The following is a 13,393-nucleotide window of genomic DNA, read 5'->3' as shown; positions in this document are numbered from 1 at the left end:
CCTTCCTTCCTTCCCTCTCTTTTCTTTCCTCTTTTCTTTTCTTTTCTTTTCTTTTCTTTTCTTTTCTTTTCTTTTCTTTTCTTTTCTTCTTTAACTGTTTAAGTAATGTCTACACCAGACATGGGGGCTCGGACTCACAACCCGGAGATCAGGAGTCGCATGTTCTAGGGACTGAGCCAGCCAGGCGCCCCTAGTAGTGTTGACTTTCAAAACAGAACTGCCCCGTTATTTTAGCAGTGAACATGGGTTTATTTAGGAATAGAGGATTGCAGTCCAACCTAAGCAAACCACAGCAAAACCGTGGTCAAGTCCCCTAATAAATGAGAGGAACAGTCTTTTACTAAAAAGGTGGAGGAGGAGTTGGGAATGCTGTTGTAAACAAAAACCACTCTGGAGTAAACTGGGAGCTGGAGCGGTGGCTTCGCGGGGCCGTTGCTGGGGTGGGAGGAAACCTTCAGGTGTAGTGAAGTAGCAGCCACCTGCCAGGCGAGGCTTCCCCTGGTGGGTCGGCCGTTGACGGGGAGCGCGGGGCGTCGGAGCGCCCCCTGCCGGCCTCCCCCTCCCTGGTAAGCAAGGCTCCTTCGATTCGTTTTCAGATGAGCCAGTGTAGAAGCACGGCTGGCCTTCTCGCCCTTAAAAGGGCTTCCTCTCTACTAAACGGGTTGCTTTTGTGCCTGTGTTAATGTTTACGGAGTATTTGTCTTTTCCCAGGCTAAGGTTAAAACCCTTAACCTACTGGAAGGTACCATTTTTGAAACAAATGGTATACAGTGTCTGTTACAGAGGGAAATTTTGTTTTATCGTAAAATCGATTATCTGCAATGTAAACAATCAGGTCAAGTTACTGTGCTTTGGGGGTTTCATTCTGCTTTTTACAGCTTAGAACAAGAATGAGATATTGGTCAACTTGTGAAAGTATCCAAGTAATAAAATATGACATTTTATTAAAAACTTTTTTTTTTTTAATATTTACTAATTTTTGACAGAGAGAGAGAGACAGAGCATGGGCGGGGAGGGGCAGAGAGAGAGGGAGACACAGAATCCAAAGCAGGCTCCAGGCTCCGAGCTGTCAGTGCAGAGCCCGACACGGGGCTTGAACTCACAAACCACGAGATCATGACCTGAGCCGAAGTTGGATGCTCAACCGACTGAGCTGCCCAGGCGCCCCTAAAATACTACATTTTAAAAGGCATCTTTTAGTAATTCCATGGGTCAAACCCAGTTCCTCCTGCCTTCTGCTTCTGCTGTGGATAAGTCAAAGGGCTGTAAAAATTAAATTATGTTTATTCTGTGGTTTTTGTGTCCTGTGTATTTTTTTTTTAAAGTTCATTTTATTTATTTATTTATTTATTTATTTTAATTATTTTTTTTTCCCAACGTTTATTTATTTTTGGGACAGAGAGAGACAGAGCATGAACGGGGGAGGGGCAGAGAGAGAGGGAGACACAGAATCAGAAACAGGCTCCAGGCTTTGAGCCATCAGCCCAGAGCCCGACGCGGGGCTCGAACTCACGGACCGCGAGATCGTGACCTGGCTGAAGTCGGACGCTTAACCGACTGCGCCACCCAGGCGCCCCGCATTTTATTTATTTTGAGAGAGAGGGAGAGAGAGAATCCCAAGCAGGCTCCACACGCCCATCAGCACAGAGCCCGATGTGGGGCCCGAACCCGCAAACCGTGAGATCATGACCTGAGCCGAAATCAGGAGCTGGAGCCTAACCGACTGAGCCCCCAGTGCCCGTGTCCTGCGTATTCTTACGTACTGTCTTTGTAGTAACCATTCTTTTTTTTTTTTTTTTTCAACGTTTATTTATTTTTGGGACAGGGAGAGACAGAGCATGAACGGGCGAGAGGCAGAGAGAGAGGGAGACACAGAATCGGAAACAGGCTCCAGGCTCCGAGCCATCAGCCCAGAGCCCGACGCGGGGCTTGAACTCACGGACCGCGAGATTGTGACCTGGCTGAAGCCGGCCGCTTAACCGACTGCGCCACCCAGGCGCCCCATAACCATTCTTGATCATCGGGAACCGACGGACCATTTTTCTTGTCTGCTGTCAGCGACACAGCAGAGTGATACAAAGCTCTGACACACACCATTTGAAGTAGATCGGTGCTGTGCACGTCCAGGGGTGGACTGGATAACTTGGGGAGTCAGCTGTGCAGAAATTAATGTATCGATGACTAGTACCTGAAGATATTCTGGAGTTGGGGGCGCCTGGACGGCTCAGCCGTTACGCATCTGACTTCGGCTCAGGTCATGATCTCACGGTTCGTGAGTTGGGAGTTCCGCATCTGGTGAGCTCGGGCCCCGCTTTGGGTGAGCCCCACTTCTTTCTCTTTCTCCCCCTTCTGGGATTCTCTCTCTCTCTCTGCCCTTCACTCCCTTGTGCCCTTTCTTCCTCTCTCTCTCTCTGTCTCTCTGTCTCTCCCTCTCTCTCAAAAAAAGGTATTCTGGAGTTTGTTGTTTAGTAGTTGTGATGAAATGTGCATTCTATCGCAGTATAGGGCCAAGGGTACTAAATTCGTTTCCGATAGTTTGAAGTAGGAGTGCAGACTAATTCTGCCTAGAGTCCTAGGGGAGGGCTTCATGACCAACGTGTTGTTAGAATTGGGCCTTGAAGAATAAATAGGATTGTGATAAAATGGTGAAGGAACTTTCTAGGTGGAGGAAGCCATCAGGAGCAAGGATGCAGGGATGTGAACCATCAGGTGTCTTTTGGAGAAGCAGATACTCTTATTCGTTGGTTTGGGATGTAGATTAAACAACAACAGGGAATGAGGGGCGCCTGGGTTGCTCAGTTGGTTAAGCACCGACTTCTGCTCAGGTCGTGATCTTGCAGTTTGTGAGTTTGAGCCCCGCACCCGGCTCCATGCTGAGAGTGCAGATCCTGCTTGGGATTCTCACTCTCCTCTCTCTTTGCCCCTCCCCATATCATGCCTTCTCTCTCTCTCTCTTTCTCTCTCAATAAACTTTAAAAATAAACAGGGAATAGGGACAGAGAAGAAGAGACACCCAGGGCCTCATGATGGAAGGCCTCGCATCCCAGGGCGGTGAACCCGGGTTATATTTGCAGCCCTTCAGAACAGGAGTCATTTCTGCCCAGGGACACGACGGACCAGAGATGTGCTGTAGAGAGATCAGCCAGACTGATCTCTGGAGAGATCAGAGGGCTGGCGCTGGAGGAATAGGATGGGGGGTGGGGGGATGGTTGGTGCCCTTGGACAGGCTTGGCCACTTTACCTGGGCTCCTGGCAGTGGGACTGGAACAGTGACGTAGAACCCACAGGAAGGACTGCTGGGGGGAAGGGAGCAGGAGTTTAACACAACTGCGGCCTCTTCGGCTGGTACAGAGAAGATGGGGAAGCCCTTAAGAGAAACAGGGAGGGCGGGGAAGGAAGGTTAGGTTGTGATTCACAAAGGACTCGCTGATACATTTGGAATGTGATCATTTTGGAGATCCAGAAGGAGATCCATGTTTCCTTTCATTAATGTGACCTCTTTTTTGTTGCCGTTGAAACTCTTATAGCTTGATGCTGACAAATACGAGAATGATCCAGAGTTAGAAAAGATCCGAAAAGAGAGAAACTATTCCTGGATGGACATAATAACCATATGCAAGGATAAACTACCAGATTATGAAGAAAAGGTAATGGAGTTCTACACTGCGTGAGGAGGAATCATTCTATTTACTACTAGTAAACACAAGCTCTTTTTTTTTTGCTTTTTTTTTTAATGTTTATTTACTTATTTTGAGAAAGAGAAAGCAGGGGAGGGGCAGAGAGAGGGGGAGAGAGGATCCCAAGCAGGCTCTGCGCTGTCAGCACAGAGCCCGATGTGGAGCTTGAACTCACAAACCGTGAGAGCACGACCTGAGCCGAAACCAAGACTTAGAGTCTTAACTTATTGACCCACCCAGGCATCCCTTTTTTTCCTTTTAACGTCTTCATTTGAGTTTTGTATCAGAGTAATGCCAGCCCATAGAGTAAACTGAGAAGTGTTACCTCCGTTTCTGTTTTTTGGAACAGTATGTGTACAGCAGTTTTATTTTTTCCTGAAATGTTTGGCAGATTAACCAATGAAGCCCTCTGGGCCTGGAACTTTCTTTTTTAAATTTTTTTTTTTTTTGGGGGCGCCTGGGTGGCGCAGTCGGTTGAGCGTCCGACTTCAGCCAGGTCACGATCTCGCGGTCCGTGAGTTCGAGCCCCGTGTCAGGCTCTGGGCTGATGGCTTGGAGCCTGGAGCCTGTTTCCGATTCTGTGCCTCCCTCTCTCTCTGCCCCTCCCCCATTCATGCTCTGTCTCTCTCTGTCCCAAAAATAAATAAAAACGTTGGAAAAAAAAATAAAAAAAAATAAAATAAATAAATAAAAATTTTTTTTTTAAATTAAAAAAAAATTTTTTTTTTTAACGTTTATTTATTTTTGAGACAGAGAGAGACAGGGCATGAATGGGGGAGGGTCAGAGAAAGGGAGACACAGAATCCGAAACAGGCTCCAGGCTCTGAGCCGTCAGCACAGAGCCCGAGGTGGGGCTCGAACTCACGGACTGTGAGATCATTACCTGAGCCGAAGTCAGCTGCATAACCGACTGAGCCACCCAGGCGCCTCCCCCCCCTTTTTTTTAAGTTTATTTATTTATTTTGAGAGAGAGAGAGAAAGAATGTGAGTGGGGGAGGGGCAGACAGATGGAGATAGAGAATCCCAAGCAGGCTCCATGCTGTCAGCACAGAGCCCGACGTGGGGCTCAAACCCATGAACCCTGACCTGAGGGTCATGACCTGAGCTGAAGTCAGATGCTCAACCGACTGAGCCCCCCAGGCGCCCCCAGAATATTTCTATTTTTATGAAGGGACCCTGTCCACCCCAGTCCTTTGAGGGCTTTGAGGGTCTTTGAGGGCGGGGTCGGTGGCTGGACCTGTGCTGACTTGGGGACGGGCCCCGAGAGACGTGGCGGTGTCCTTCCTGTCTAGATCAAGATGTTCTACAAGGAGCACCTGCACCTGGACGACGAGATCCGCTACATCTTGGACGGCAGCGGCTACTTTGATGTGAGGGACAAGGAGGACAAGTGGATCCGCATCTTCACGGAGAAAGGAGACATGATCACCCTTCCCGCTGGGATCTATCACCGCTTCACGCTGGATGAAAAGGTAGGATCGCTGTATTGGATTCGCAGGTGTCCGTGCACGGATGTCGGGAGCTCGCGGCACTGCCCTCTCAGTGGCGCCCCCGCCGCTCCGGAGCTCGTGAGCCGAGGCCCCAGGCTCCCCCAGGAGAGGCCGGCGGGAGCCTGGGGGCCACACGCCATCTGCGGGCCGTCAGGAAGCTCCGGCTTTGTCCTTGGTCGGTGGCGGCCCATGTGCACACACGACCCGCGGTCCCCGGGAGGCCAGGCAGGTCAGCAGGAAGGGATCCCGCTCCTTTAAGGAGAGAGCACGTGGTTGAGTGTAGGGGTGCAGCTCGGTGGGCGTCTCTAGGTCCCTGCTGCTCTGTCGCTTTCCCGACGTTTCCGTTCGGAGCAAAACTGTAGTGCGATACCAGTCCCGGCGTGAGGATCGGCCGTCATCACGGAAGCGAGGTCGCTCTCTGGTTGGGGTTTGGGCCAAACCCGAGAGGTAAGTACGGTTTCCGAACGGAAACTAAAGGCATGTGGTGTAAACCCAGAATTCTGGAAGGGCGTCAAGCGGACGGCTTCCTTTCTCCCCCGCTGCCCAGCCCTGTGCACTCCGGCGAGTGTGAGTGTTGTGTCCTCCCGGCACAGGACGCGGCGGCCTCTACACGAGGTTCCACGTTTCCCTTCCCCGGGTCCGCTCTCGGATCATTTCCTGGCCGTGGGTGGGGGGCGGGTCCTTCCGTGCAGCCGCCCGGCTCCGTCTCCAGACCCCCGCCCGCTGGCTTATTCCACGGTCAGGACGATCCCTCCGGCTGGGCATGCAGACCGCTCCCTGTTTGCTACGGTGAACCGGTGAACCGTGCTGGGACTAATAACCTTACGCGCTTGTCACTTGCACAGGTGTGACTTTGTCACCAGGGTAAATTCCTAGAAGCGAGAACGGACTCGAATGGCACGTACATTGGTAATTTGAGGGAGGGCGCCGCGCCGTCCTCACCGGTGTTGAGCGGCGCGGGGCCCTGACGTTAGGAGAGCGGTGCCGAGGGGAGCGCGCAGGGAGGCGGTCAGTGCGGGTCGCAGGAGTGGGCTCAGCGCTGGACCTCCGCGCCCCATGCTTTCCTGGGCACGCGAACTTGGGGCCCCGGCGGCCCATACCTCCTTTCAGAGAAGAAACGTGGCCGCGTGGTTAAGACGCAGGAGCAGGAGCAGACGCAGCCAGGGAGGTCACCCTGAGGGCTGGTTTGACAGCTGGGTGTGTTTGTGTGTTTTCTAGAACTACGTGAAAGCCATGCGGCTGTTTGTGGGAGAACCGGTGTGGACGGCGTACAACCGGCCGGCCGACCATTTCGAGGTTCGGGGGCAGTACGTGGAATTCTTGGCGCAGACGGAGTAGCGGCGCCCTGGGGGCCTCGCTCACCCTTTGCCCTTGGGAATGTCCTGAACGCGATCCCAGCGGAGGACCTGTCCTTCCTCCTTGCTTTTCTGCTGTAGAGCAGGGGCCACGAGAGCCTTCCTCCGCGAGGTTATTTGATTCGAGGGCGTTTAATGAGAGGAGCTTTTTATACGAGTGATTTTTACATGTTAGCAGCTCTGGGAATGTGGACAAATCACATTTTACGTAATTCGAGATTGGCGGCCGGCAGCCATGTGTCCGCGCGCACGGTCGATTTTACCGCAAACGAGAGCACCTTCCAGATGTGAGGACTGAGCCGCCCCGCCACACCTGGCGCCCGCACAGTAAGCACATGTCGGTCAATGCCAGGTCTGCCTCATAAGCGGGTGTCACGGTGGATGACAGACTGGCCAGCTAGAGGACACTTTTCTCCCAGAACTGGGTGGAGACTGCGGTGGGGGGACACTCGGGGTTCCTTGTGCACTTTCTTGTTGGAAACAAAGTAGCTGCCTTAATTCTGTGCTCTGGGCTTGGAGTCCTTATTCGGGAACATACCGGTCATTAAAATCACCGTTCAGATACTTTCTGTGATCGTGGTCATTCATACATGCATATAAGGAATTTATATTTCATCTGTGTTAGTGTTTGTTCACTGAGATTTCCAGGTTGATTTTCCTGTTAACTCTTTTACAAGCAAGGTTTTTTGTTTGTTTTTTTTAACAAGAAAACTAGGACATTATCTTTTTTCTCAACGATTCTGAAATATGATTTTGCCTAATTTGTTACAATAATAGACCCCAAATCAACCTCTTGTTTTGATGGGCAGATTGTTTTAAGTGTTTTTTAAACTGGATTAAAAATCTTCATGTTAAAATTCATCTTTTTTTTTTTTTTAATGTTTTATTTGAGAGAGAGAGAGAGCATGAGCAGAGGAAGGGCAGAGAGAGGGGGACGGAGGATCCGAAGCAGGCTCCAGGCTCTGAGCTGTCAGCACAGAGCCCAACGCGGGGCTCGAACCCATGAACCATGAGATTCTGACCTGAACCAAAGTCCACCGCTCAGCCGACTGAGCCCCCCAGGTGCCCCGCAGTGTGTCCTCTGTTCAAAGCCATGGGGCACATAGTGGTGGGTGTTCCGTGGCTGGGATATTGATCAGTCAGAACACAAGCAGGTATCTTTCCACTGGTTTACGCGTTGGTGTGATAAAGAAATACCCATTTTTACTTTATTCTTACTTAGGGTAAATGACACTGTGAAAGGCCCCAGCTGGGTCTCGGGCCCTGCATCGGTGTCTCCTATTAAGAGGCAGACGGATAATCCAGGAACTTCCCAACCCTGTACTGGGATCTGGATTAACCACTGAGCCCCAGATACTTTATCCATTTGGAATCTAGCCTCTAAGAGTCTCACATGCCTGTGGCTTTCCCTGGTTGCCTTTGTCCACGGTTCCTGAGTGAGCGGGTCCTGTCTCCGGTTTCCACTCTCTTCCGGCCCCCGTCTCTGTCCCTGTCTTTACGCAGAAGGAAGAGCTGGCGAGGGAGGAGGGGCCCCGGTCCCGTCCGAAGAGGCTCGTGCTGGATCATCTGAGTGGCCAGGTGTTTCAGTGACTTGCCGATCAACCACAGGCAGAGCTTTGCGCCTGTTCGTTATTTCTGCCCCTCACGTGAGCTCCCATCTGTCAGCTTGGCATTCCCGACTCCCCACTTTGAAGACCCTACGTGACTCCTTACGGAAGTGAAGGCAGCATGGTGGGCGCGTCGGAGGGGTGCTGGAGTAACCCCCCGGGAGAGCCGGCAGCGGCCTCTGGACGAGTGTTCTCCTGACGGGTCTCCTGCCTCGGCCTGGCTCCACGCACGGCCGTGTGCGCTACGCTTCGGTTGAGAGACCACACGCTAGATTTAATTCACGTCAAAATCGTGCTGTAAAATATAGAAATGTCTGATACCGATCTCCCCTGAGTGGGTCATGGCTTTACTTACAAAGCCCACATTAAAAAAATTTCTTTTTTGGGGCGCCTGGGTGGCGCAGTCGGTTAAGCATCCAACTTCAGCCAGGTCACGATCTCGCGGTCCGTGAGTTCGAGCCCCGCGTCAGGCTCTGGGCTGATGGCTCAGAGCCTGGAGCCTGTTTCCGATTCTGTGTCTCCCTCTCTCTCTGCCCCTCCCCCGTTCATGCTCTGTCTCTCTCTGTCCCAAAAATAAAATTAAAAACGTTGAAAAGAAAAAAAAAAATTAAAAAAAAATTTCTTTTTAATTTTTGAGGGAGACACAGTGATGAGGGGAGGGCAGGTAGGGGAGAGAGAGGATCCTGAGCAGTCCCTGCACTGTCAGCGGTGAGCCTGATGCGGGGCTCGAACCCTCGAACCTGAGCTGAAACCAAGAGTCGGACGCTTAACCAGCTGAGCCACCCCTACAGAGCCCACATCCAATCTCATGTTCGGTCTTGTGTGGCTTCTGTGTGGGCTCAGCAGTTTCTTCTGAGGGGTTCACACGGGCTGCTTCTCACCCTTGACATGGCTCCTGACTCCCCCTACACCCCTAAACCTGCCCACAGACGTCCCCACCCTCCTGTCCACTTCACACAGCTCGAGGCAACCGGACACGAACACCTGCGTGTGTCGCAGACGCTGGGGTGGCCAGCTAGGAGCTGGGAGGACACACCTTTTATCAAGGGTTTATCAATGGTTGATGGGCCCCAGACGGCTTCCAGCCTCCTACAGCTGGTTATCCTGAGACGAGTGTGGGTTTAGTCGAGTGTTTAAGGAGGTAAAACATTTCCCAGTAGAAATGCAAACACGCAGTGATGGAAAAGCACACCAAGTGCCTGCGGATTTGCTGGTTTGCAGGGAGTCAAACCCCGCAGTGCAGCTCAGTTTCTGTGCTCTTACAAATCGGTGCACACGCGTGCACACGCGCTTTTACCAGCCGCGGCCAGGTCGGTTTCCGGAGCCCTGCCGTGGCTGAGGGGGACCCTGGGGTGGGGGGCCACTGAGCTCCTCGGACCATCGCTGCCTGTGCCTACCGAGGGGGGGGGGCGGGTGACGCGATCCCGTCAACAGGTCAGCCACGTCTCATGAGGTCACAGCGAGTTCTGCCGATGGGGTTCTTCCAGATGACGGCGGCGTTTACCCCTGCAGATGTGTGATTTTCGTAGTGTGCTCTGACAGCTGAGCGCACACGGTTCCCCTGCCCGGGCTCTGCGTCCACAGCGAGCGGCTCTGGGGGGGGGGGGGGCTCGGGGTCAGCATAAGTTGAGGAGAGCAAAGCACTTCTGTGGTGGACGGGCCGATGGGAGGGCTCGGCCGGGGGCCGCCGAGCAACTTGCCAGCGCGGGCCTTGCACTTCCGGTGCCGACGTGGGGTGGGCGGGGCATCCGGGCATGACCCGGATCTGCTGCCGTCCCTCAGGGTTCGCAGAGCTAAGCAGATGGGATCTGAGAACGGTCGTTTTGGTGGAAGGTGTTTTCTTTTGTAAGGACTATCATGCAGAAGTGTTTAGAAACCTCAGGCAATTTTAGGAACTGCACAGTAAGAAGTCAAGGACGCAAGAAAGCCTCCATTTTAACATTTAAAGGTTAAAATGGCAGGAAATGAAGTGTTCGGTCTGCTACTGCTCTGGGTCTGAAAGGGAGAACATTCTCTAAAACAGAGCTGGAGCTTTGCAGAATGCCAGGTGTGGAGACAGTGGGGAAACTGCTCATTTTAGGTGACGAGGAACAAAACCCAAAACAGATGCGGGATGAGTCACACCTGTGGCCCCTCTGCCTGTTGGAGCAGACGCTGTGTCTCCGCCACGATGTCACTCAGATTCTGCGAGCCGCCGGTCAGCCGCCCCCGCGACTCCCCTCCCCCGCCTTCTGCTGCCTGGGTGCGGGGCTGGCAGGATCCGCGTCCTGTCCTGCTTCGTGAGGACTGAGAGCCGCCAGCTTGGCCTCATCGTCCGCAGCGTTAGACGTCGGGGGTAAGTGCGTGTGCCGGATGGTATGCGTGCTCGATCGCATTTTCTTTTAAATTTTTTGTTTTTTATTTTAGAGAGCGTACACGCGAGCAGGGGGGAGAGAGAGAGAGAGAGAGAGAATCCCAAGCAGGCTCCACACACAGCTTGGAGCTTGACTTGGGGCTCGATCCCATGACCCTGGGACCATGACCCGAGCTGATATCGGGAGCCCAATGCTCTGCTGACTGAGCCGCCCAGGCGCCCCTGGTTGCACTTTCTGAATCCCAAATGGAGCTCTGCAGTCTGCAGGTGCTTTTTTTTTTTTTTTCCTGCATTGGATGGAATGTTTGCAGTCAGGGCCGTCTGAGAAAGTTCTAGGTAGCCAGCCTACCAGCTGGTACCACCAGTGAGACCGACTCGTTGACCTTGGTTTCCCTTCCATCCTTGGTAAGTAGAGAGAACCCTTCAGAATTTCCCCTTCGTCCCACATTAAAAAAAAAAAAAATTTTATGTTTATTTTTGAGAGACAGACAGCACGAGTGGGGGAGGGGCAGAGAGAGAGACCCAGAATCGGAAGCAGGCCCCAGGGTCCGAGCTGTCAGCACAGAGCCCGATGCAGGGCTCGAACCCACGAACCACGAGATCATGGCCTGAGTCGAAGTAGATGCTTAACCGACGGAGCCACCCAGGCGTGTCCCACGTTTAACACAGTCGCCTCCTCTGTGCTCTGCTCAGGTCCAAGTGTTGGTGACAGAGCGGGGAGGGGAGCGGCACCGTTTCCGTGGAAAGTGACGTGTGTGTCTCCTGCGTGTGCGCTGAGACGGTAGGCAAAGCTCTCGGAGCTGAGAACCAGGCACACGGCGCCCCCAGCTCTCGCGTTGGGCCTCCGCACGGCCTGTCGGAGACGCGGCAGGAAACGTGTTCGGGGGTCTCCATTCTCCCGAGCACATCTGGGAAGGTGCGCTCCGGGGCCACGATCGCCAGCTTGTGGCCCTGGGACAGGCCTGCTTGCCAGGGGTGCTGACACCAGCCAGAGAGGCCTTGCTGTCCCCAGGGCCTGGCGCAGTCGCCTTACCAAGAGGGGAAAGAAAGCCCCCGGGGCCGTCCGGATGTGGCTCCGTAAGTGGCGGTAAATTTGCTGCCTTATTGTTACCGCCTTGAGCCATTGTTCTAAGTCACCCACTTTTGGACTAATTCTGGGTTGATAATGGATGGATTAACCATAAATCCTGAACAGCGATGCCCCCCTCCTCCCAAAAATGTGCTGTTGGTGGGTCAAAAATTTTGAGAACAAGTGGGGTCAGACCCATGGGGAGAGAAGACGGGGGTGAGCTCGTCCCCCCGATGCAGGCCGGGAAGCGAGGGGCAGACGGTGGGAGTGTCGGGGAAGGTGGGTGTTCCCGGCCCCTGTCCCCGGCCCCTGTCCCCGGCCCCCGCTCTGGGCATCGGCAGGGTGAGCCGCCTGCCCTACGGTCCGACCGTCCACAGGCCTGCGGTGTCCGGCTCGTGTGACGTGAGTGTCCGTGTGGGTGACGATGTGGTGGAAATGTGTCCCCTGGTGGGTGCGTGGGGGCGTCGGCGGCCGCGGGAGGCACTAAGAGGTCGGATCCCGAGTGTCGAGTGTCGCTGAGGCTTTAGCCCAGGCGATTGCTGTCCGCCCACGGCAGGGCCCCGGCTCTGAGCTGGGCAGCGTTCGCGACGTGAGCTCCTCTGTTGTCTCTGTTGGGCTCTTTGCCGCAAGTGACAGAAACCCAATGTGTAGGGGCTTCTGCCGGGAAGCACGAGCGACGGCTGACATGTGGTGTGCCTCTGGGTGACAGGGACAAGTGTTACCCCCTGCCTCCCGTCCACCCTTTCCGCAAAGGTCTCACTCTCTTGCAAGTAAGACGTCTCCCCACAGCGGGAACGTGGTGTCCCCGCACCTGCCCAGCTCTGGTCCCCATGCTTCCCAGGGAGGGTTCTGTGTGCCTGCGGCCGGGTCGGGAGCTCTGATGAGGGGGACGGGCTCCCCCAGGGCAGCCGGGCTGCGAGGGGCCGAGCACCTCAGAGGAGGGGGCGGCCCTGGTGCCCGGCCACCCCCAAACCGAGTCGTCCGCCCGATTCCCCACATGCTCACGAGGCCCCGGGGGCCTGAACCCGGAGCAGCGCGTGGAATATTCAGCCACAGCGGAACTTCTGGATGGACGGGCACAGAGGGGAGGGAATAGTGGCCTCCGGTCCGTGCGGGGAGAGGAGGGTGGTCTGGCTTCTGCGTAGACAGCTCACTATGGTCTCTCCAGGGAGGGCGGCTCCTGTAGGTTCCAGAAAGACCCAGATCAGGATTACGTGCGGACTCTGGCGGCCGTGGCTCCTGACCGCACCTGGTGGCTGTGGGCTCTGCCACGGCTCTTGGAATCTGCGGGGCCCTCGGGAGCCGCCTCGACCTGCAGCCCCGCTTTGTGTCCGGGCCCTCGGCTGCCGTAGCGCAGCACCACGGGCTGGGGCTGACGTCCGAGGCCAGGGGCTGCCTGCTCGCCATGTCTTCACACGATGGAGCGGGGAGAAGGCTCTGGAACTGCCTTTCTACAAGGACACTGATCTCATCCCGGGGCCCCACCCTCACGTCCTCCCCTGACCCCGGTCACCCCCAAAGGCCCTTCTTCCCAAGGCCGTTCCCCCGGGCCCCAGGGCGTCACCATGTGAGGTGTGGGGGAGACACCAGCCCACGGCGCACCAACAGCAGAAGCTGAAAAGCTTCCCCTTGGAAACTCGGGATTTAAGGTCTTTCTGTTGGTGAGAACACGGTCTTGCCTCCGCCTCCAGCCTGCCCGCCAGGCATCCCCCGGCGCGAACGACCTTCCCCGAGCCAGAGAGCGCCCACCTGGCTGCGGGGAGGACGGCTCGTGCTCTTAATTAGAAACCCAGCAGCGCCCTTTGCCTTGACAGGCAGCTTGTCCACGCGCACTCGGTCCAG

General features: G+C 54.7%; 1 protein-coding gene across 1 annotated transcript in view; it reads left to right on the top strand.

The window, feature by feature from the left end:
• Positions 1 to 7,089, top strand: part of ADI1 (acireductone dioxygenase 1) — an 8,284-nt gene extending 1,195 nt beyond the window's left edge. Inside the window, exons 2-4 of the mRNA XM_040495962.1 lie at positions 3,528 to 3,647; positions 4,970 to 5,149; positions 6,386 to 7,089. Of these exons, the coding sequence (XP_040351896.1) occupies positions 3,528 to 3,647; positions 4,970 to 5,149; positions 6,386 to 6,505 (420 nt within the window). The 3' untranslated portion in view covers positions 6,506 to 7,089. The remainder of the gene's footprint in view (positions 1 to 3,527; positions 3,648 to 4,969; positions 5,150 to 6,385) is intronic.
• Positions 7,090 to 13,393: the final 6,304 nt, after the last annotated feature.

The sequence above is a fragment of the Herpailurus yagouaroundi genome, unplaced genomic scaffold (genome assembly GCF_014898765.1).
Source record: "Herpailurus yagouaroundi ecotype Mexico unplaced genomic scaffold, PumYag 188, whole genome shotgun sequence".
NCBI classification, from domain to species: domain Eukaryota; kingdom Metazoa; phylum Chordata; class Mammalia; order Carnivora; family Felidae; genus Herpailurus; species Herpailurus yagouaroundi.
The sequence above is the reverse complement of the archived record's forward strand: the minus strand, read 5'-3'. Positions and strand labels throughout refer to the sequence as shown.